This window comes from Buteo buteo, chromosome 9 (assembly GCF_964188355.1).
Source record: "Buteo buteo chromosome 9, bButBut1.hap1.1, whole genome shotgun sequence".
Lineage (NCBI taxonomy): Eukaryota > Metazoa > Chordata > Aves > Accipitriformes > Accipitridae > Buteo > Buteo buteo.
The window spans coordinates 20,355,953-20,379,288 of record NC_134179.1 but is presented as its reverse complement, the minus strand read 5'-3'; the positions used below and the strand labels follow the sequence as shown (position 1 = coordinate 20,379,288).

At 40.0% G+C, this 23,336-nt stretch overlaps 1 protein-coding gene across 12 annotated transcripts in view; it reads left to right on the top strand.

Annotated features, from left to right (window-relative positions):
• The window catches only part of EHBP1 (EH domain binding protein 1), a 225,387-nt gene that overhangs the window by 199,731 nt on the left and 2,320 nt on the right, over positions 1–23,336 (top strand). For all 12 annotated transcript variants that reach the window (XM_075035592.1, XM_075035591.1, XM_075035594.1 and 9 more), the window contains 2 exons: positions 16,601–16,700; positions 17,852–17,925. In XM_075035592.1, coding sequence (XP_074891693.1) covers positions 16,601–16,700; positions 17,852–17,925 — 174 coding nt within the window. The remainder of the gene's footprint in view (positions 1–16,600; positions 16,701–17,851; positions 17,926–23,336) is intronic.

Below are 23,336 nucleotides of genomic sequence, written 5' to 3'. Positions count from 1 at the left end.
ATCTGCCTCACACCTGCTTTCTCCAAACCGCCTGCCACAATGCCAATGTGCCCACCAGGCTCCCCTGGGAGGCAGTCCCATCCCTGGCCCCCTCTCCATGGAATACCAGGACAGGATAGTTAAGATAGTTTTCTCTTCTTCAAAACATCATTAGGATTGAAAAAATGAATCTCTTGCTTGCACATTTTGCATAAATACATGGTAAGTTATCAATTGATGTTCAAATAGCTTAATTGAGTTTGAGGAGGGGAAAGGTCATTTAATTGGTCTATTGAAATGTTAACAGAAACAGATATGGCAAGGAATAGACTTTAATGGCTGCAGTGTGGCACTGATGTCTGCATTCACTTGCAAAATTGTTAATTAGGGCACTTTGGTAGTTCATTTGCTTTTGTATTGATGTGCTTAGTCCAACGAGAGAAATTGGGTTTGCATATGGTATTTACACAGGGCAGCAGAGGCTTACCATAGTCAGGAATAAGGAAAATAAAGTGTAAATCAGAATTGCTTTACGATTTGTGCCAGTATCTTCATTAACATTCTTCCAGTTACGCAAGTAATTTTCTAGTGGTTAGTTATTTTTGTATGTGATTAAACTTGATATATTTGGCTTCATTTTTTTAGTCATTGTAGTAGTGGACTTGAATAATGCTATAATATGATTGGGTTTTTTTTTTAAGTTATGTATACAAAGCTTTTTAAACTAGATTGAAGTGGACTCTACTGCAAAACAAGGAATTAGATATCTGTGTTCATTGAGCCGCTGGAAGAAGGTGTTATCTCCCTAAATGCAGACCAAAAGAATATATTCCGTTGCAATTCCTGGCCCACAGTCATCAGTGCCAGTGAAATTACAAAGCCAGTCCTTAGTATATACTTTAGGGTCATCGTGCCTCTCTTACAGAACATAAACCTTTACAGTACTGGCATTTTGTATGTGCAAATGGCAAAATTGTGCTCAGTGTCCACCAGCATTTTTTGAGGGTAGTAATTGCAGGGATTAATTCTGGTGCTGTTTCCTAATAGACTTGCTGGATGCAAAGCTTTATATTTGAATTGGCTTCAAGAACGCTGTATTGTGTACAGTATATAATAATACATTGTACCCTAGGTACTCTTTATAAACAGAGGCAGCAAGAAAAAAAAACAAGTGAAAAACCAAGTAGCTATGAATCATCACTTTTACAGCAGGGATCCTGTTGTCCTACCGGAACAGGTACAGGTTAGGAGAGAAGATGACATTTTGCAGCAGATAAAGCACTGATCTTAACAGCTCCTAAATGAAAAGGACTTTTTGTTCGTTATATATATTGTAATTTCACATTTGGGTGCTGCATCTGCCAGTTGTTTCAGCGTTCTGGGCTTTGGTACATAGTTTGCGACAGAGCGTTTCTTTTAAACTCCAGGCGTTCCTGTAGCGAGAGTTAACATCAGCTTCATTTACTTGTATGTATTTGTGAAAGTACTTATGTGAAGATCACAAATATGCGCAGTGCAGCTATCTAGTTCTGCAAGTTTAATCCGAGTCCCAGAAAGTTTCATTGTGGCCCTATGCAAATGTATTTACATAGGAATGGGTCTTGGGTCCTTTAAAGAAGGCAACAAAGTTGGAAGACTGAGGCCAACAAATAAATGAAAGTTTCTCTAAATCCATTGGATAATAGAGGCAGTGTTAAGGCTAACCACAGTGTTGAACTAAACAGAGGGATTACTCCTGGGTTTTGCATCAGTTGTTTTCTGCCGGGTGGCCTCACTTGTCAAAAAAAAAAAAAAAAAAAAAAAAAGTTTAACAGGCGAACATTCACATGGCACATTGAGAAAAGAAGTATGCTTAATTCCATCAAAGCTCAGAAATCAGTCATTAATTTATTCTAACCTCCAATTGTTGGTCATTTGTGAAACATCTGGCCTTTAAGTCATAGGAACCTAAACATAAGTACAATGTGAGTTCTTCTGAAGGTGGGAGTTGGGTGTAGCGGGGGTGCTGTGTTAGCATGCGTACGTGAGCATGGGCATACGTATATGTGTATAGTGCATAGATTGCAACTGCCACTTAATTTTGGAGACTTTGAAACATATTAAAATGAATCCTTCAGTTAATTTACTCTCGAAATTAGATTATTGTTCATTTGCATCTTGGAAAAGTTCTGCCATTCAAGAGAGTCTCTTTCTTCATGGTGAGTTAACAGTTAGATATTTAGCAATCTTGCAGCTTGCTAGTCAGAAGTAGTTTCTAATGAAGTTGAAATTTGAGATAGAAAATGTATAAAAGCTTTCAGGAAAGACATACCCTATTTTCCATATGGCTAAGTAATTGTTATGATATTTGTTTTAAAGCTGGACTTAGACACTCCTGACTGCCCCCTAATTTGATATGGCTGGTCCCGGCGATTCTTCTGGAGGAAACTTTCGTAGTAGAACGCAGTGAAGGAGATAAATAATTTTGCAGCTATAAGCACATTGCAAAGTATAGAAAATAATTCGGTCGCCTTTACTGTCATGCGGATAACAGTCTCCAGGTTATTTGCCTCTGTTGGGAGTTGGAACCTGAGTGAAAAGGAACCGAGTGATTAAAAGCAGATTTGAAATAAAGGTGGCATCTCAGAGCTGGCAAAATTCTGTCTTTTGTTAAGCTTAAAGTAACGCCTGCTATTTAATTCTCAGGGCTGGGGGGAGGGGGGTGTTTTTAGTTGGGGAGAGAATATAGTTCTTCATGTATAGCTTAAACATTGCAACATCTCCTGTGCCAAAATTTCATGTATTTCACATGGGCATAGAGTGAAATTAGATTTTAGATACAATGGAAAAATTTAGTTCTGTCAATCCACACGGCTATGGGAGTATCTCAGAGCTTTCTGTCTTCAGGCATTTACCTGCTTGTACTTTTGTTTTTTAAAGACCAGTGTTTCTTCTCTGGGCTGACCGTTTGCTTTTCCTGATCATCAGAGGCTGGCTGCAGCTCTAAGCCTGTTTTGACAAACATAATGATGCTATCCAAGCGCATGACAAAAAGAAAGAATTTTGAAGGTTTTGTATAAAACAGTTCTTTCTCTTAATATTTGTTTATCCTTTCCTCCTTGGTAAGTAAATAAATCTTTAATCCCCACTCCATTGTAAAATTTACTGTATCCAAATCTAAACCATTGTAACTGCTTTCAAGCTGGGTTTTATCCTTTCCTACTAAAGGGATATCTGCAATTTTGGCAGCCTGACACACATTATATTTAAAAAATCCAACGAGTAAGTTAGGGGTGACTTAATATATTTTGATTCTTAGCATTTACTTGTCCCTGCCGTAGTGCGGCTAGAATTTAGCGACATGAATTTGAAGCGTGTGGGAATCCATGGGCACTCACGTGTTGCATGGTGCATGTATGCATGTGCACATATGCACGACCCACCAACACAATACGTAAAAAGTCACGTTTCAACTTTGTTAAAGCCCTCATTTCCGAGGCACTGATGTCCAAAGTACTGTTAGGATAGTGGAGATGAGAGGAAAAAAAAAATCTCTTTAAACAGCTTGTGAAATGTAATGTTTGAAACGGTTCTTTGAGAACGTGCAGATTATGGCTTGCGTAGTGACTCTTTCCAGCTCTCTGGGAAATGAGCTGTTGACATTCTTTTGGGTCATCATCCGAGATAGGAGGGCAACCACAAGGATTTAGCAGATAAATTCATCCAAAAAGACCTTTATCCATTTCACTGCAACTTGGAAACGTTCATGTTGAATAGCAGCATTAATGTAGCCCTTTTAGCCCTTCAAAGTGAGCCTTATGTTTAAAAAAAATTAAAAAAAAAATCACCAGAGTAATAACTTCTTTAGGTCTTCTAAGAGGTAATTCATTATTTACATAATTCTGGAGCATAAACCCGTATTTGCTTAGAGAGGCTCTGAAATAGAATTGGGGGTCTTATACAGTGAAAGAGTCTCTTTTGAATTCTAATCAACTGGATCTGTCTCAAATTCATTTCCAGTTTATTATAAACAGTGGAATTTAAATTAATTTCTTCTTATCTTGTCTTTTGAAGAAAACTAGCAACATGTTTAAAAGGTTTTATTTTTTAATACAGCTCAGAGTTATTTTTTTTTTTTAAACTTTATAAACCAGGTGTCGGGCAATATGGGTTTTGACAGCAAGACAACAATTATGCATTAGCATAGGTGATTATGAAATAAATAGGAAAAAAAAAGAAAAAACTTTTTGACTTGAACTCGAATGATACTATATAGGCTGAATGTGCAGGCAAGGTTCCCACAATGCACTGTGAAAACCTAGGCTAACAACCACCCCGCTGCGTTGAAAACCCCCAAAAAAGACAAAAGCACAATGAAATAGAAAGCTTACCACCGGTAGCTTTCAAAACGACAAACTAGGCAAACTATACATCTCCACCACTCCAATTTTGTCAGAATGCTAATGAGCTTGCTCTGATCTTTACTCGGCTTCCCGTGTTTTCTACATCTTCAAGGACCACATGGCGCTAGCAAAATAAAGACAACTAAATGAGAATTTCGAATGCTTTTTGTGTTAGGACCTGGTGCCTTTCAGTTGACGCACTCGTTGAATATTCTCAACTTAAAAGCGTACAACAGGGGGCTGGGTATGAACTTTTTAGCAGGGGGAAATTTGTACAAAAGTAAATGAGTGTGATGAGGAAAATATGAGAAAAATTTCTGATTAATTTCCACTCTATAATATCAATGACACCTTCAGCCCCTCTCATACTCCTCTAACAAGAGATGCTGATAAAAGATGAATGATTCTGTGTTGTTCACAGTGAATGTTTAGTGGTTTTTTAATAGCGGCATTCTACATAAAAGGCACCAGGAAGTACTCTGCATTAGCAGTTGAGATCAGTAGTTAATAGGATGATGTCTTTTAGCTTTTGTCACAAGATTATTAGAAAGGATGGGTTTCTGTTCTCATCCTGCCATACTTTGGAGTGCTTGTTGAGTACAAGTGCTAAAATACAGGTTTCTCGGTATTGTTTTGCATGCGAAGTAAAAGCTCTTTTAATGCAACACCTTTTACTTTTTTTTACCAGGTGATTTTTGTCATTGATCTCTTATCTGCCCCCTTTAGCTGTATTAATCACTTGAAGTGGTCTGCTTCTCAATGGGGGCTTGATGATGTATGTGTGTATAGATTCACTATCAAAAATAAATCCCTTATGTGCTCTGCACCTTCACAAACCTGATTATCAAGCTGTATTTACCAGTCTGTATTATACCATCTTGAATGCTTCTTACTGGAGTCGTCCAGTCTGCAATACAAATTTGCACTGGAGGAGGGAGGAGGAGGCACCCTACTCCCTAAGCCAAGTTTTGTCTTTTAAAAACAATTAAATTCACAATTCTCTTTGGAATTCTCAAAAGTAAATGCAGGTTTATATTCACCAGTGTCAGGGCATGGGGAGGAAAATGATGAATGTTCAGTTTTGCCTGAGAGATGAACTCCATTTAAAAATTGTTTTTGTTACTGTCTTGAAGCTCGCAAGCAGACAGTATGAAAAATACCGGTGCGTATACATAAGGAGAAAAAATTATCATGGTCTTTTCATATTTTTGTGTCTTACCTAAATCGGAAAGAATGAATTAATAACACTCTAAGTTTTATAGCAGTTTACCAGCCTTGCTTTCCTACACTGTTGTTTTGCTTAGCTCAGCATGATTAATCTCAGGTGAACTGAAAACTTGCCAAACCACGAGATGGTAGAGGGTTGTCCAACAATATTGTGAAAGGCAAAGATGCACATGCCGAAGCACAGCAAGAAAAAGGACAGTATAACAACAGCAGTTCTGGCAAGATAGAAAATTTAAAAGTATTGCTGAAAACAACATATTTACCATTTACCTTTTTACATTTAACATAAGAAGTGAGTGAAAGTGTTTCAAAAAATTCTGAGTATGTGGATGATACTTATGTGACACTGGTTTGGGTTTTTGCTGGTGCCAGTTTATGAGCATTCCCTATTGGAAATACTGAACGATTAGGAGGCTAGAAGGATATTACTAATAGCAATTTGTGTTGGACAGAAGAAAAGGTTTTTGACACGAGCACAAGAGTTAGTGACTTTTATTGTAACATATTAACAGTTCACAAAACTATGCATTGGTAGTTACTGCTTTTTTTGAAGCAAAGCAATATTATAAAGCACTTGGTGAGATGCTTCTCTCTCCAGTTCAGGAACATTAAGTTGCTGCCATGGTTATGGTAATGGGAGTTTTGGCAACTACCAAAACCCTTCATGAAAGATGTGCAATGACATTATGATCGAGATCTCATTTACAAGACAGTAACTGTGCTTCTATATTGCATCCAAGTGTGACTTGACTGACCTGAAGCCTGCAGAGCTCTGTAGAAATGCCTGCTAGTACTGAATCCATGCAGTGCATAGCCATTAATTAAAATTTGTTAATGTAAATAAACTGGCACGCTAGTAAGCTGTTTTTCTGACGTGAGTCTTCAGGGTCCAGATCTTTCATACACGAATTTCTGCACAAGTATTAGTTTTGTAGTTGCCAGAATCATGCATTTTATAAGTGATTGAGAACTTCTTGAGTTCTTGAGGCTTGTCAACCTTTCTTCAGTTTCCCTTCTGTTATGTTGCCTCCACAGTCTCTTACTGACAAACTCTTTCCTCTCCAATCTCCATCTCCTCCCATTAGCAGTTCCTGTGAAGCAATCTTGACTTGCTTTTGGTAAAGGAAGACCATGTGGCAATACTTTTCCAAATACCCAGCATTTCTATAGCTGAGGAGCTCCCACAGAATGAACACACCATGCCAAACCCCAGAGTTCACAGTTCTGACTCTCTAATTCAACACATCTTTTCAGTCTTAGATCTGTGCATTGGTAGGCAGAAGTTCCCAGGAGGAGACCTTTCCAAGACCAGACGTAGGCAGCGTGCATGTTCAGCCTTCCCAGGCCAAGTTCATTAAATCATTAAAGGAGCTCAGCAGCAACAATGACCATATTTATTTTTTTCTCAAAGTAACACAGAATTGCCATTGGCTGGAAGGACTGAAAAGTAAGTCGGCCTCCTCTCCATGCACTTCCCTGGCTTGTAGCCTCATCCTTGCCTTAAAAGAACCTGTTGACAAAGTGCTTGAAGCCAGCTTGAAGAAGAGAGCCCTAGTGCAGGGCTGCTTGTGTAGCAGGAGGCTACTCTGGGAGAGCCCTAGGTGCTGTGAATAGACTTGCGGGACTTCCAAAGTCTTGCAAGACCCAACAGACATTTGCTTCTTTTAACTGATTTCCATCTTTCTTTGTGGTATTGCAGTATAAATGCTCTTTCATGTGGTAGGCATAGTCTTTGGCTTTATGCCTGGAAGTTAGCTTTCTGTACAATCAGTGCCTGCCTGTAAAGAGAAGGCAAGGAGAAAGGCACATTGGTCACCCCAGGGCTCCCAGCCCACGATGCCACTGCAGTCTGCAGAAAGCCCTGTTATTTTTTCTTGGTTTTCTCCCGTTTGCCACCAAAACCACCTTTTTTGTCAAAACTGGAAACTGTGGGGCTCCAGGACACCTCAACCTAGCTGAACTTGCCCAGTTAGCCCTGGGAAGCTTTGGATCCCAGAAGTACAAACCTGCCAACTCCCAGTAAGAGTAGGCATCTTCGTTAACACCAATACAAGGTCACATTCATTGCCAACCATCATCTCACTTTAGGCAGTTGTTTGGGTTAAAATCAGCCCTGTCCATTAAAGTAGTCATTTTATACTGTCTACTGCCCCTTCCCAGCTCCAGGAGAATATGTTCTGAAGGAAGTACGGCAACATTTGGTAAAAATGGGATAATATGCTGCCTAGTAGAGCGCAATCCAATGATTAAGGTTAACTGGCCTCTCACTTCAGAATCTTACCCAGCCATCACTTGCCAAGTAAACAGGCAACTGATCTAAGGAGTAGTTGTGAGCCATAGAGAAATTGCTATCACTCGTAACAAAGCATCCAACTCTGCTTGTCAACCTGCAAATGAAATAGTTCATCTGCCAGACCATCATCCCCTTCTTGGTGGATTTCCAAGCGTGAACTATTGTTTTTTCTGTAACTTCAAAGCTTTGAGTGTATCAGTTAATGGGGCATGTTTCCTGTGCTGCAAGCAAAGTTCTAATATATACTTTCCCAAGCCTGTGGTTCTGAAGTTGTGCTATGTGAGAAAATTTGGCTATAAAGAATACCAGAGGGTGATAAAGGACAAGTGTTGGTTCTGCTCAGTGCTAGGATCCCTGCAGACACTGTCCTCAAGCCAGGAAACATCACTTTCTTATAGGAGTCTCTCCAGATGTTTCAGTTGAATCTTGCCTCTTGTTGTCTGAATTTTGGGCCACAAACTATGTGTTTTCTTGGTCTGGATTGATGGTCCCACATTTAAAATACATTTGTAATCTTTATCAAGCCCAGGCATTCTGTTTCTGTTGATTTTCTTTTATTTTCTAGTGGCCGCTGTGTTGACTCGCCATGTAGAGAAAATCAGCAATCTTTCAGGCAATTCGTCGTTTGTGGAAGTTTTGATCCTGTGATAATTTTAGGTTGCCCAGACTACAGGCCACAGCTGTTTGTCTTCCTGTGAGCCAGTCCCACTCCAGGTAGAATAAATCCTCGCACGTGCTGAGATGTGGTCAGAACCCTGACCTGTTTACACAGCTCTCGAAATTTAAATAGCCTCTCTGATTTATTATGTTTCAGAAACCAAAGAAATTACAAGTTTTCTGCTTTGATATTAAGCTAATTTGATGTGTGCTTGTGATAAAGGCATTCCCTTGGCGGTGGCTCTGTTTTGTTAGGGTCACAGTATTTTGGGGGGCTGAAATAAAGTCAGACAATGCACTGCAATGTAACTATGCCTGGCAGATTCTTGGCAGTTGTTACCTACCTTTATGAGACTCCATTGTGTGGACATCAATGTCGCCTTCTGAGCTGCTCAGACAGCAAGTTAGTGGCCATGAATTTGCCTTTCTAATGTTCCTTAGGCATTTTCCCATCCAGTTCAGAAAATTGTGCTGGGGCTTCATCTGCAAGCTAGCTCTTCTACAGTGTCATCTAAACAATGGTCCCATCCTGTTTATTTCTTGGTGGCTATTCTTGTTCATTTTCAGTGATTTTTAATAACCGAGGAGGTCCTCGTTCTGTGAAAGCAAGAAGTATTCTTGGAGAAAGCTGGGCATGGTAGTCTGAAATGGGAGGCTTGAAGCACAAGGTGGAGCAGCCCAACCATTCATGCTGTGGGATGCCTACTGCAGGCTCCATTTTGACATTGAGAACTTTGAAGAATTATTTCAACCAAAACTCTGAGCTTTTCCACCAAAGGTGGTCCTCTGAAAGCAGAGGAAGGTGATTTTTCAGAAAATAGGTGTCTTTTGGGATGCATTACTTTCACTCAGTGAAAAATAGTGGATCACTAGGCGTTTAAAAATCTTCACCATAGCTTTCAGTTGTGTCGAATGCATTTTGTGGTAGTTCTCATGTAACTCTCCTTTACAAAGAATATCTGTTGTGAATATAGGTTTTTCTGCTTAAGTATTTGTTAAATTCAGTAACTCGCATTAAAAACAAGAGCTCGTCTCCGCATAAGTTTTTCACAGTGAGCGAGATGAGAAGACTATTAAAATCAGTGGGAAGTCCGCCATTGACTTCGAAGGGTTTGAGACCTTCCATCAGCCTTTGTTAGCGATGTGAGGTTGGGCAGCTAAAACACCAGGCGTTGTTTCTCGTCCCTTCCTGTGTTTCCTTTCAGTAAAGCTGTAATTGCCGCAATGGATCAGCCCCATGCTCTGGTCCAGAACACTGTCCTATAGAGGGACAGGTATGGATTGTACCCAGGCAGGGACAAGAAACTCTGCAAGGGCCAGTTACAGGCTAACCTGGCCCCAAGGAACATTTCATTTAACCTCTAAAAATTAAAGGTTAGCTCATGTCCTAAAGCAGGAGGATCCGGTTCCTACCTTCCATGGTTTTTTGTTTGTTTGTTTGAATATTTATTGCTACAGCTTTGCCTTTCCATATTCAACATTCAGCCTGGTTTTAATTCTTGCTGAGCTCTTAGCTTCAACATTGCCTCGTGGCGACGAGTTCTACTGGTAAATGATGAGGCTTTGAGGAAAGACCATTCTTTTTATCGGTTTTAAACACACCACCTTCAATTCCAGCAAATTTCCCCAGGTTCTTATGAGACAAGATGAGACACATCCTAGAACTATTCTTTATTTGCTATTCATGTTCTCCTTCAGGTAAACAACCCAATCTGTCCGCTCGCTTCTAATACAGAAACTCGTAAAAACTCATCCCCATGATTGGGTGAATGCAGCTGGGGTTTTTTTTCAGCAGGCAAGTAAAGGCAGCAGGGTACGTTTTCAAAAGACCTTCCCATTAAATTTGTGGAATTTGCTGGTGTTTGGATGATTCTCAATGGTCATCTAGCATCTCTCAACTAACAAATAGCCCACAAAGAGGAGCAGAGCGAAGTTGGCCAGTTTTTGTCGTTACTCGCCCCGCTCTAGTTCACATGCGCTGGCATTCTCCTGCTGGCCTCTTCACCCAAGTGTGTTGAGTGAAGAAAGCTTCTTCTATTCTATTTTAAAACTGTGTGTAAACATCAGCAAATGGGTGAAGAATGGGCTCTGTCTTAAGTAGGTTGTTTTTCATGTAGTTCTGTTGAGGTAAATGGGGAGACATGAGGACGTTTCTGTGTTTAACCATGACACCATGGCACACACACTATACACAGTGCAAATAAAATTTAAAAACAATTACCGCTTAAGACGGCATACAAAGTGATTTCTGTAAACCTGTTATTTCTTGCCAGATTGAATGGGCTGGTTTGGGATGCTGATAGAAACCCTTTATAATTTATCTTCCACGTGTTGTAATTAATTTTTGCACAACAGTTAAATATGTTTACATTTAAGGATTTTTAAAAAAATATTAATCTATTGGCTTATCTTGACAGATTTACGGTGGTATAAAGTGTGGAGGAGTTACTATGTTCATCCGTTTACACTGTAAACTAATCTTGTCCCTGCGTGTTGCTGCTTTTTCTTCCTCTAAAGCGGTATTCAGAGTGTTTTGTAGCACTTTCTTCTCTGTTTTCTTAGCAATGTACAGGTTTACTATGTTAATCCATATTGGGTTTATCTAATGACTAGCTGCCCAAACAGCTTAAAAATAATGGGTCTAATGGCACATATACGTACTGATAGCTGGCTGAGCATAAGGGGTGGGTTTGGAAGTATTTTTAGCAGGAAAGGAAAAAAAAAAGAAATTGTTTTTTCAAATTGATTCAGAAGAGACCTTTGTTTCTTATTTAAATATTTAACAAATAAATAGCTTACAGTGTAGACAAAAATCCATTTGTAAATCCTGAAGAATGTGAAGGAAAAGGTATTTTTAAAAGACTGCCTGGAAGCTGTACAACGTTAAAATAAGCTAGTCGCTTACATTGTTTTCAAAATATGGTAACATATAAACATGCTTATAATTCTTGAACATTGTAGATGAAAATTGGCTCCACTTGGTTTTGAGTAACAGTCAGGAAAATGATATTTGAATACGTGTGATGAACCACAGGAGAAAAGAAAGCAGTTTGGGGTGGGGTTTGTGGGGGTTTTTTTGTTATTGTTAAAATTCTGCCTATCATTATTTTGGCTATCATTAAAATTTGTCCCAGTAAGGGACAAAATCACCAAACTTTATGCTGCAGCCTTGATTGAATCCTGCACAGGAGCTATTACAGTGTAGAATCACAACTCAGAAGTCAGTAAGAGTTTCTCGTATCTGAGGGCAGAATTTAGCGTCTTGTGCTATTCCAGGCTTGGTGTTGGGCTCATTCCTAATCATTGAGGAGGGTTCTGGTAGATGTCAAGTGAAGAGAAGAATAGAGCATGCATCCTTCACCACTCAAGCCAGACAATGAAATTAGAAAATGGCACTGAGAGTTGCTGTGAGAGAATTCCCTTGGATTCCTAGAGGAAGAATGAAAGAAGAATGTACTGATTTAAAAAAAAAGAAAACAAAAAATAAAAAAGAAAGCAGAAAGGAAGGGGGGGGGGGGAGAAAATAAATTAGAGAAACCTTGCCAGAATTATCCTCAGAACCTGTCTAATAATAAAGCCCGACATTAAAAGCTGTATTGTCTTTTTACATAAAGGCGCGTGTACTTACTGTTTCATCTTAGTTTCTGGTTCTGCATTTTTTAAATATCTTACCAAGCATTTTGCATGCATATGATGTTTGCAGCACTACGCGCTCTTATTTGAAGACTGTTTTCAGAAGTCATTATTGAACTATAGGATAAAAAGGTATAACCATAATTATGTGTTAAAGAGAATAACTATGTTCTGCTAGATAGTTAACCAGGTGAGGTTAAACAAGATAAGATGAATTCTGGTCTTTTTAGAAAACTGACAGTCTTCATTTTAAGCTACAATGTAAAGTGCTTTATCCTGAGATTAGGTATTGTGGCAGAAGCTAAAACTGCCTTTTTCCCCTAACCGTGCCAGAATACAACCTCCTTTTCTTTTTGCGCTAACAAGACTGCTTTACCACCACAGCCCACTCTAAGTAATTAAATCAATCCTTTGTACTTACCGTATTCTCCTCTAGTGACGGTACTAGATCTGATTATATGCTTCATGCATATTCAAAGTACGGCACTGACAGCTCTTTAATGAGCTCTTACTTAATCAGTACGAACAATGTTCATCTTGTTCTTTTTTTCCTCATACATTAGAGCTAGGAACAGTTGGGGAAAAAATGAAACATCCAGCATTCATTTGAAAAATATATTGTACTTTGAAAAGTGTCTAAGCTGGGGAAGTTGCATTCTGCCCTTTAAAAGTCTGATGGACAAATTGGATTACTAGTATTGGATTAAATAACAAATGGTTAGAGGAGAAATGAGAAAAGCTCGCTGTGATCACAGGCTTTAATATTTTTTGTTACTTATAAAGCTGAAGGGGTCTTTAACCAGTTATTAAAGTCAGGATTAATTTGTAATGGTCCAACTTACTAGCTTTAAAAGGGTTTTGTTGTTGTTGTTGTTGTTTTTTATTGAAAACAATAGTGTAATGCATGTATTATGGAAAAAAATTTAAGTATAAGATCTGTGGGCTATTTATAGATTTTCATCATCTTGTACTGGCTCAGATAAGGGGTTTGCATGTGTGGGATTGATTTGTTCTCAAACATGTTTTCTGCTTCATTTAAATAATCTGTACAGTATTTTTTTTCCCCAAGAACAACACAGATATTTTCCCAATTTTAATTTTCAAGCATTTGTAGCAAATCAATTAAATACTTGTTTTACACTTGGAAAGTGGAAACAAAAACAATCCCAGCAGCAGCAGGGTTTTACAGAATGAAACTGTGTTGAAGAAAGGCTTTTTCTTATTTTTTTATTTAGAAATTGTAAATGTGAGGTTAGCTTGCAATATCACTGCAGTAACAACACTCAGTTTTTCTTTGTTGAAAGTGTTTCGTGTGTATCTTTCCACCGAGGAAAAAAAAAAGAAAAAAAAAGTAATGTGCTAGTGGCACTGTATGTGCTGAAAAGAGTTATTTAAATTTTTTATATATGGCAGTTCATCTTTATTTTGCTTGCCTGGGAAGAATCTGTTTCAGCCCCGCGCTCAAGAATTTAAAAGCTGACGGTCAACAAATACAATATCAGCATCAACTGCTATTAATATTGCACACATGTGTCATTTCACTGATCAAAAAGGCCTTCGCCAGGGTACAATTGGCCTTTTTCCAAATTGCAAGCTTTTTCTCAGCTTTTTCTTTTTTACTCTTTCTTCTTTTGTTGCTGCCCGGGGATTTGTGCCTATCGCAGCTGATATCACATGACCGGTGTCAGGGCATCACATGGGTCCAAAGCGAATACAAAAACAGATTAAAAATTCTGTAAAAACAATCAAGACTTTGTTAACTCACTTTTAAACCAGCCTATTCTATGGATATTGCATGTGCTTTGGATGTCAGCGTGGAAATATCAAAATAGACACCTGTTCAGATCTTAATTCGGCAGCTCCAAGCTTTACCTAGATCTTTTCTCATTATGTGTTGTAGTTAACTTTATTTAGGAGGAATGCATTAATAGAAAGAAGTTCTTACCCTGAGATTGCATGGCATGAAATTCAAGTTCAGATCCATCACTGAGTCAAACTCCTTTGAAACATTTCTGTCTCCCGTTTCTTTTTCAAGGCTTGCAAAATGAAATGCAGCAAGACCTTGCATTTATAATGGCATCTTTTAGCCAGAGATCCAAGACCACCCCAAACCCAACAAATTTAGTGTCATAAATTGATTAAAATGTTACTATAGCTACGTATGTCTGGTTGTGAGAACCTTTCTTCACCAGCAGTGTGGCAATCTCATGTATCACAGAATAGACTGGTCATTTTGCAAGGATAAAAAAAGCAATCTAGCTCCTTTTTCTTGCCCTCTCTCCTAAATAAATTTCAGCTACTTGGTGCATTTCAACAAAAGGTTGCTAATATTATGATGTACTTCTAAAAGCAGACCCTGTTAGATGGACCCATACAGCAACGCCTTTGATCTGTAACTTAATAGCAAAGTATAACTGTAAGTTTTAATCCTCTCTGGGGGAGTGCTGAACTGCTGAATAGTATTGTAAATGCCATGGTATATATTTTCTGCACAAAACCAGAAGTGGAGGTCTTGGGGGAGAGCATTGCTACTTGACAAATTTCTTCCTCATCACTCCATCGTCCAGGAGCTGGAGCTTGCTGCTTCTGCTTGGAGAAGGGCTGCAGGGTCATCCCCACTTTAGGATGCTCTGCACTTCACGTCTTGCTGCTAGCAAATTGTTTACCCTAAAAGCACCCTTCTGAGGAACAGTTTCATCAACCAGGAGGTTCCCAGGGTGATAAGTGGGTATGGGGGGATGTCTCACATCAGAAAGAAGACCATGTCAAATTGCATAACTTTTTCTTACTGTGTGGGTCCACCAGCTCCACCCCAAGCTGGCCCACTTCCCTGTTCATCTCTTTTTCCTTCCCTTGTGTGGATTCATCAAGCCCACAGGCCAACAGTGGGGGGGAATCAAACAGTTTGGAGAAGGTCTGTGACCTTCCGTTTCACGCAGCAGGGTCATAGCTGGGTAAGGAGGTGGCTCTCCATGCAGATTGGGGTGTGAACATGTCCATGGCAGGCACGTGCATGCAAGCATTGCAAATGCTCCCATCTAGAAATTGAAAGCTTTCTTCTAGAGCAAAACAGTATTTCTTCTGGTGTCTTTCCAGCTTCTGCTGCTGGAAGTTGCTTCTCTGCAACTAGGGATCCTGTGGTTTCAGTTAGTAAGATAGCTTCCCCAAGTGTACAGCACCTTGCATCAGAGATTTCAAACACCTTGACAAACATCAGAGAATTAACTTTTAGCACCCTTGCAAGATCGATATGGGCGATTATCCTCATATTACACACAAGGCACTTAAACTCAGACATCTGCCCCCAGTCTCCTGGTGAAGCAGTGTTGAAGCTAGGAGAAGTACTCAGAAGACCCAGTTCATGGTCCTTTGCGACTGTTCCGGGTTTCTTCCAAGATTAATTTTAACTATAAGAAATGTGTGAGTTGCTTAATTCAGTGAGGACCATATAGTCCTTGCTTCTCAGCTCAACTTGAGAGATGAGAATAGCAGGTCACCACAAAGGTGCAGTCTCCATAAAGAGCTTTGATGAGGTTTCTCCTTGTCCCCAGGTTCAGAGAGAGTGAAATTTGGCTTAGCAATTCTGGTACATGGAAAGGACAGTCAGGAGCCTTCTGAACACTCGTCTGCCTTTCCACCACGTGGCTTGATGGTGCAGAGGTGGTAGCACAGCGTCTTACAGAGTCTGGTGGAGCATAGCACTGCCTGCAGGTGGGCTATGGAGGATCCTGATCCTGCCTGGGAGGCAATGATGGACATCGGCTGGGGAAAGGGGTGCTAGTCCTTGCATATACACATGGGGACCCTTGGGCACCTGGACCCCAAATGATTTCTGTTTGTGCAGATGCTCCCCTTGATTGTGGGTTGAGGAGAGGAGCAGCCCTTTCCACTCATCATCTGGAAGAGTGGCCATAAGCGCAGAGAAGCTGAGCAGGTGCCCATGCCTTGGCCAGGGGTTCAGGATTACCATCTCTGCTGCAGCTACTTTGATCCCTACTGTGTCATCCTGACTGCACTGTGTTTGCATGGGTGGAGTGGATCTTGCCCACAAGGATTGTTTTTGAGTTTGGAAGCTTGTGATGACCAGATGTCTTTTGGCAGCAAGGTGTTTTTCATTAGGAACATAGCAACAATATAGTTCTTCCAGGAGAATTTAAAAGATACAGTATTTATAAGGTGTTTATTTAGGTCAGGGTATCAGCGTGATAAAGAACACTAAAATGTATGCTGAAGAATGGCTGCTATCAAAGATTTATTTATGGAGCAAGGATTGGGCAGCAGGACTTGTAGTCATACAGTATTTTTACCATTTGAGAGTACACCTTGTAATGCTCAATGATACTGGAGACCAATACTCCAAAACCTGAAATGAAATATGTAGCTGACTTTGTGAAATGCCACATAAGTAATGAAATTCTTTTGATTGCAGGAAGAAACACAGAAGAAGAAGAAGCTATGATGCAGGAATGGTTCATGCTGGTTAATAAGAAGAATGCCTTAATAAGACGAATGAACCAGCTTTCTCTTCTGTAAGTATGGATGGACACATGTATTTACAAAAGGATGATTTACTGGAATACGTACCCATCAGATAGATGCAAAGCTTTTTTGCTCTCTTCCCATTAGATTTCATAAATATTCCCTCAAAAGTGAGTAGCATGGATGCTTTGTGGAACACATCGAGTAACTTGTTTTTCTCATATTTCAGACTTGAAAATGAGAAGTGTGCAATGACAGAAGATTAGCCAGAGCTGTGAAAAAAAAATAATTAAAGAAATATTAAGCACAGTTACATTTTCAAAGGCCCAACAGTTGAATAAAATTATAGTTTAGAAATGCACAAATAGATTTGGATTGTGCCTCAGATGCGACAGGTGAAGACTATTTGGAGAGAGAGCAAAACCTGAGTTGCTACCTGCTTTGTAGAAATCCTCAATCCCATTGCTAGTTCAGCAGCACCAGACTGCTGAAAGGATGTTAGTGAATCAGTCACAGTGCGATGATACCACTGATACTGCAAAGTAAGGACAAATAAACTTTTTTCACTAGCACCAGCGAGGAAGGGAGAAGACGCTGCTCGTTTTTAGAGGCATTCTGCCCTCAGCGCTTCTTTTCCAGCTTCTTTCGGTTTGATTATATTTCTTTCAGTAATGCCACCTAGTGTAGATGCCTGCATACTTCCCTGGGAAGAGCCTGTGCTCACGAATTTCCTGCTGTGTCTGAACTTGAGAGAAGATTCTACCTTCAAAATATTAAGCTTTCTAATCCCGTGTCTAATTTTCATTATTCATTAGGGCAGAATGTATATAGGATAATACTTCCAGTGTCATATTATCTTGGTGAATAGGCTGATGCTGGAATTTGTTCATTAGATCCGGGGGAATGTTTTATACTTAGGACATTCCACAACAGCCGCTCCAAGGATGAATATGAAATAATTACGTCCTGTAGCACAATAGAGTTAAACTGACAGAATTAAAGCTGACATTATAGAAAATGAAAAGGCCCTGAATATGCCACCTGAGCAAGGTTTTAAGTTTGTGTATCATTTGTTTGGAGTAGCTTAAAGTTAAAGAGAAAAGTCAGTTACGAGTCCTAAAATCAATGTAAGTTAAAGGTTCTTTTAAGTGTTTAATGATTTAGTAATTAACATATTGATGAACTTTTGCAACTTGCCTAGGGAAAAAGAACATGACCTAGAAAGGCGCTACGAACTGCTGAACCGGGAGCTAAGAGCAATGCTTGCTATTGAAGGTAAGAACAATGCTGGGTACCGAGGGAAGGAAAGTGCTTGCTGCCCAAGGTGCCTACCTGAAAGTACCAAACATGGAGGCTTTTCTGAAGCCCAGTTAAGAATTAATGCTGATATTTACATCATTGTAAGTGATAGCACACAGCAAATATGCTGGATCCATGATCCCATTCTTAAGTTTTATTCATTGCGGGGGGGGGGGGGGGGGAAGTCTAAGTTATGAGACAAAGAAACACAGTCTGTTTGGAATAAACTTTGAAAACTAAGTGATGAGGAAGTAAAGAATATTTGTCCGGAGTTTATTATTTTTTTGTTGCAGTAATGCTCTTCTGGCTTTCTGCGGCATCGTGCTGCTTTTGGTGCTGCAGAAAATGGAAGGGGTGACCCACAGAAGGGAGCCTCCTTCCTTTTAGTGTTTCAGACCTGTTTTACAACAGTATCTCACTGGGAAAAAAAGTCACATCGTTTTTGGTGGTAAAACACTACGTTTGCTAAGTAAATATTTCATTGCAAGCAATACCAGGATTAGTGCGATCCTTTGCACAGATTTTCTCCCTTCTCTGCAACTCTCCCGAGTTTAGTCACCTTACCTGAATGAAAACCCATGGGAAGATTGACACGTGGGATAAATGAAACAATTGCATCCTTTCCATAGGGCTTTCAAGTGAATTGTACAGTAATCCTGGGGATGATTCATAATAAAAAATAAACATCCAGATAGCTTAAACCATTGCTTGCATTATTTTCTTATTTAAATATCTTAAGTGTTTTCTAATGCTGCACCGCTTATACCTCTCAGTCACAAATGCTGTCTTATAGTTCAAAGATGTTTGCTTAAAAGTTAATCCTTTGGGCTCTGTAAAATGGACCTTTTGTCTAATCAATGCAAATTGATTTTGCTATTCTGTATTGACCTCTCAACCCTTTGACTGTCCATGGTAATTTCTTTCTTCACCTGATAAGGTACCTGATCCATAATAAATCAATTCTAATTAGTTTGGAGACTTCACTGGGAGCATAAGTTTGTAGGAAAAAAGCAGCAGGTTTCAGGTAGCTTTTTCATATCTCTCCGTCTGTGGTTAAATTTTTTGCATAAGACTATGTTCTTGGATAAACTTGAGTCATAAATAGATACACTGCTTTCTGCAAAGACAAGCCAGATTAGTTGGGAATCATACTAATGAAATATTTAAAACATAAAATACTCTAAAACCAGAGAGAAGCTAAGAGATACTGGATTTAAATCCGAAATTTCAATGTTTAATTGCCTCATATATGTTTTACTGTCTTGGAACGTCCTAGCAGCAGCCTTTGAATGTCTAGCAGCCTATGCCATTCACACATTGACTTGAATAAAAATCTGTCCTTTTTTAATTTCTTTTTGTAAGTTCAGAGAGGGATGCCAAAACCCAGGAAAGTCCTCTTTTTTTTCTTTTTTTTTTTTCTTTTTTTTTGTATGCTACTGATGATATGGTAAACAGGGATTTAGGGAGAAAACAGAAGTGCTGGAGAATTTGGAGGGTTTGGGGTTTTTTTTATTTATACAACAAAGTCCGCATTTAGCATTTTAACCCTCAGTAAAATTATTAGTCTGCTACAACTTTTAGCAGCTATCTGCTTTTAACTAAAAAACATATTAAAGGAGAAAGACTCTCAAGAAAATGCCCGTGAAAACTCAAAATACATGTTTGTGACGCCTCGCCTCTTGATGTGTGCGTCAGTGCTGTATCGCTTTCTGTATCCAACATGCGCTGGGGTGTAAAGATGCACTTTTGGAGAAGCACCGGTAAAGCCACACCATTTATAATATGATTTCCCCAAAGAAGCACGGGCTGCCCGACCAGCCTGGTGCTGTCTGCTCCGAGGCCATTTAGCCGATTGCTAATAAGCACTTGGGCTCCGTGAAAGAGTTGAAAAGGCAGATCTCACTTTTACCAGCATCAATTCCAAACTTGAAATATATGAGCAGGAAAATATATATATAACAGGATGGGACCGGTTTGTTTGTCTAAAAGAAAGGCAGAACACACCAACCCAAACTGGAACTTAAAAAAAAAAAAGAAAAGTCTTTGAAAGGTGATAATTACTGTTTTGGTGAATTGCTCTAACTCTTCCACGCGTGACTGTGCTGTTTAAAAATCTATCAACCAATTTACTTAGCTAGTTGATGACAGAAAAAAAAAAAAAGAGAGCCTTGCAAAAGGTAGCAGCCTGCTGATTGCAGATAAAAGCGGTTTATTGGCGGCCAGCCTGCCCTGCCTGCGCAGGCAGCGTGTGGGCAGCGCTGGCGTCTGGAGGTGCTGACCGTTATAATGTTCAGTGATGTGGAGACAGTGTCCTCTTAGCCAACCACTAAAATGGAGGCATACGCAGCTGAATAGCCTTTTGGAGTGTTCCGGCACTTCACGCGGAACACATGAATGACTGAGGGTGGTAAAAAAAGGCATACTTCCCCCCCCCCCCCCCCCCGCCCCCGTTTAGCTGTAGAGATAAGAAAGAGAGAGTTAACGCGCTGCCTTCTTCCAGCTAGAAAGTGTTCCTCTCTTTCCACTGCCGAGACTGCTCCGACGGAGAAAGGCCTGAAATCCCTGCCTAATAGGCCAAAGAAAACACAGGTTACTGGGTTGGTTTTAACCTGCGCATATGGGCAGGCATTTTGGCTGGCTCTTTGGGAGCTGGCCAGCTCATGTAAACAAGGTGCTGCGGTTCAGAGCCTGAATTTTACCACGTCCACGGCCGAGTGGCGGGATGCCTTCCTTTCAGCTACCTTTCCTCTCGCTCCTTTCTTTTTTTTTTCATTCGAGATTTAATGCCTCCTTAGAAAAGATAAGTTAATTTTTGCACACCTTGGGGTGGTGTGTTCATTTTCTGCCCAAGAAATGGATCTTCTTTCGGATTTTGTACATCTTGATTTATTCTTGGCTTATAGTTTGAAGTGGGTGCTCTTCTAAAAGGATTTATGCATAGGTTCACTATTTTTGTAGTTATGGTTTATATGATAAGCTTTTTATATTTAAAATCAATATGTAATCCTGTGGAGGAGCTTATCCTCTAAAACCCCATTTGTAAATCTATTTTAGCTTTGTTACACCGCGCAGCCACAGTATTCCATAGATTGATTAGGTTCAGCAGCAGAATCCTATCAAATGGCCTGCTCTGATGATGATGCAAACTCTTTCAGGATTGCTAGTTGACTGGAACTAAAGATAAGACCTGACTGCAATCCCCCAATGTGCTCTTTACAAAACTAGTGTTAATTTTCATCAAAGTGCCGAGCTTATTTATTATAGTGGCGAGGTTGAAGGTTTTACTACGAGAACTTTCGACCATTTCTATTAAAGCATTTCTATGGGAACCGTCCGCCTGTTTGCTCAAAGTAATTATCAGTTTGAGCAGTGGGGGAAAAAAAAAAGACAATATGAAGTCAATGAAGATGAATAATTGAAAACATTTCTACTTTAATGTGAATTTAGCAAACTCTGTCATTTTAAACTGCCCGTTGTGAGCGGTGGCACAGGGACTTTAGCTTTCAACACTTTTAGCTCATATACAGCCTCAGAGCTTAATCCTATTTTTGTCCGGAGTGTAGCTTTTATAACAGTATTATTCCGGAATCTTCAAATTAATCACAGCCCATATTGTAGCTTCCCAGAGCTGCAGTCAGCCTGGGTAACTATATGTGACAGGTGTTATAGGTAATCCTGGCTTAAAAGGCACAACAGGTAGGAATCCAACTTGAACACAGTTGCTTTTTTAAACATAGGGATGGTTCCCGAAACTGCTGCCCGGCAGTATTTTGCTGGATAAAACAGAATTGCAATGTAATCATATATAAAATGTTATTTAAATACTTTGCACCGTTCCTCTTTTAACCAATTGCTATTTGACTGTATTTATTGGGGGGGGGGCAGACGAAGACAGTCAGACTCCTTTTCTAGGAAACAAAGTAAAAATGCAAGGGAATATTTCTGCCAGCAAGTTTTCCTGTGGTGTATTTCAAACACTAATAATAAGCAAATGCAGAAACAAACAAAAAAAAAACCAACCAGTTTTTGTTCCATGAAGTCCTAATGTGATGTTATTTACCCCACAGGGCTATAAGATGGGGCAACAAAAACCGTAGCTCTTCAAAAGGGACTTAACAGAGAAAAATAGTAGTGAAGGACTGAGCAAAACCTGTACCGAAGTATTTTGACTGATGTTTGCTGTTTCAAAAGCTAAAATTTCTGATGAAACTGGAGAACTAGGGGGTGAAGTAAAAACAAAAGAAGAAAAAGGCTTTAAAAATAAGAGTTTTTCAACTAAGTAAAAACCATCAAAATTGCAAAATGATTAAATCGAATCCAGGTAGACACAGGGTTTTTCAGGTCCCTTTTGATGTGCCTAGATGTGGTGGGGAGCCTGACTAGCAGCACGATTATCAGCAGAAGCAGGGGGAAAGTTAACCTGAAAGTTGGGGGCCACGTCTGGGGAGAGCAAACACGCGTGAAATTCTCTGCCATGTCTCTCTCCTCCTTTTCTGCCCAGCTCACTGCTGTTGCCCTTCGCAAGACGGTTTTGTCACGCTGAGATTGCATTGCACATGCAGGGGCTTTATTTGCGTGGGTAAAACCCTCCGGTTTTGGGAAGCTCTGACTTGCAGAGGCGCAGAGCGGTGTGTTTTAAACAGGTCGAACTGAAGGAGCATTCCCCAAAAGGAGCGAAAGGGCAGGCAGCAGTGGAAATCGAGAGACCACCTTGAGAATTAGCACCTAAAAGGCTGCGACCCAAATTAAAGCAGCTTTGTCGCAGGAGAAATGGCTTAGATTACCAGTAATTTCGGCTGGTAGCTTCAGTTCTAAGCTGTGTACACCTGGAAAATTATTTCCTTAGCAACGGTGGAGGGGAAGCAACACATTTAAAAAAGAAAAAAGAGGAACAAAAGGAAAGCGAAAAAGGAAAAGAAAGAGAAAAAGGAAAAGAGAAAAAGGAAAAGGAGAAAAAGAAAAACTCCTGGGAAGTTTCGGCAGTGCCTTGCCAGGCCGATGTGACGGGAAGGGCTCTGGTGCCCCTGCACCAAATCCCTCCCCGCTTGCGAGATGCTGTTGCGTGTTCGCCTCTCCCAAGTGTGCCTGCACACGCGTGTCGGCGTGGGTCTTCCCCGCGTGCGTGCGGACCAGTAACTCGCTTGTGGGCCCGTGTGCCCAGGCAGAAGGTGAGGGCACGATAAAGGCGGTTATACATTCCTGCCTTTCTGCCGCTCTCCCAACCTTTATTGCATGATGATGCATCTAATTTTTAATTTGTAAATACAAGGCTGAATTCCCTCTAGCACCACTTGCTTTCATAAAGCTTCTGAGCAGTTTGCTGTTTTGAATAAATTTGGCTTTGGAGGGGGGTCAGGGGGATTTGAACCACCGCATTCTTGCGGGGT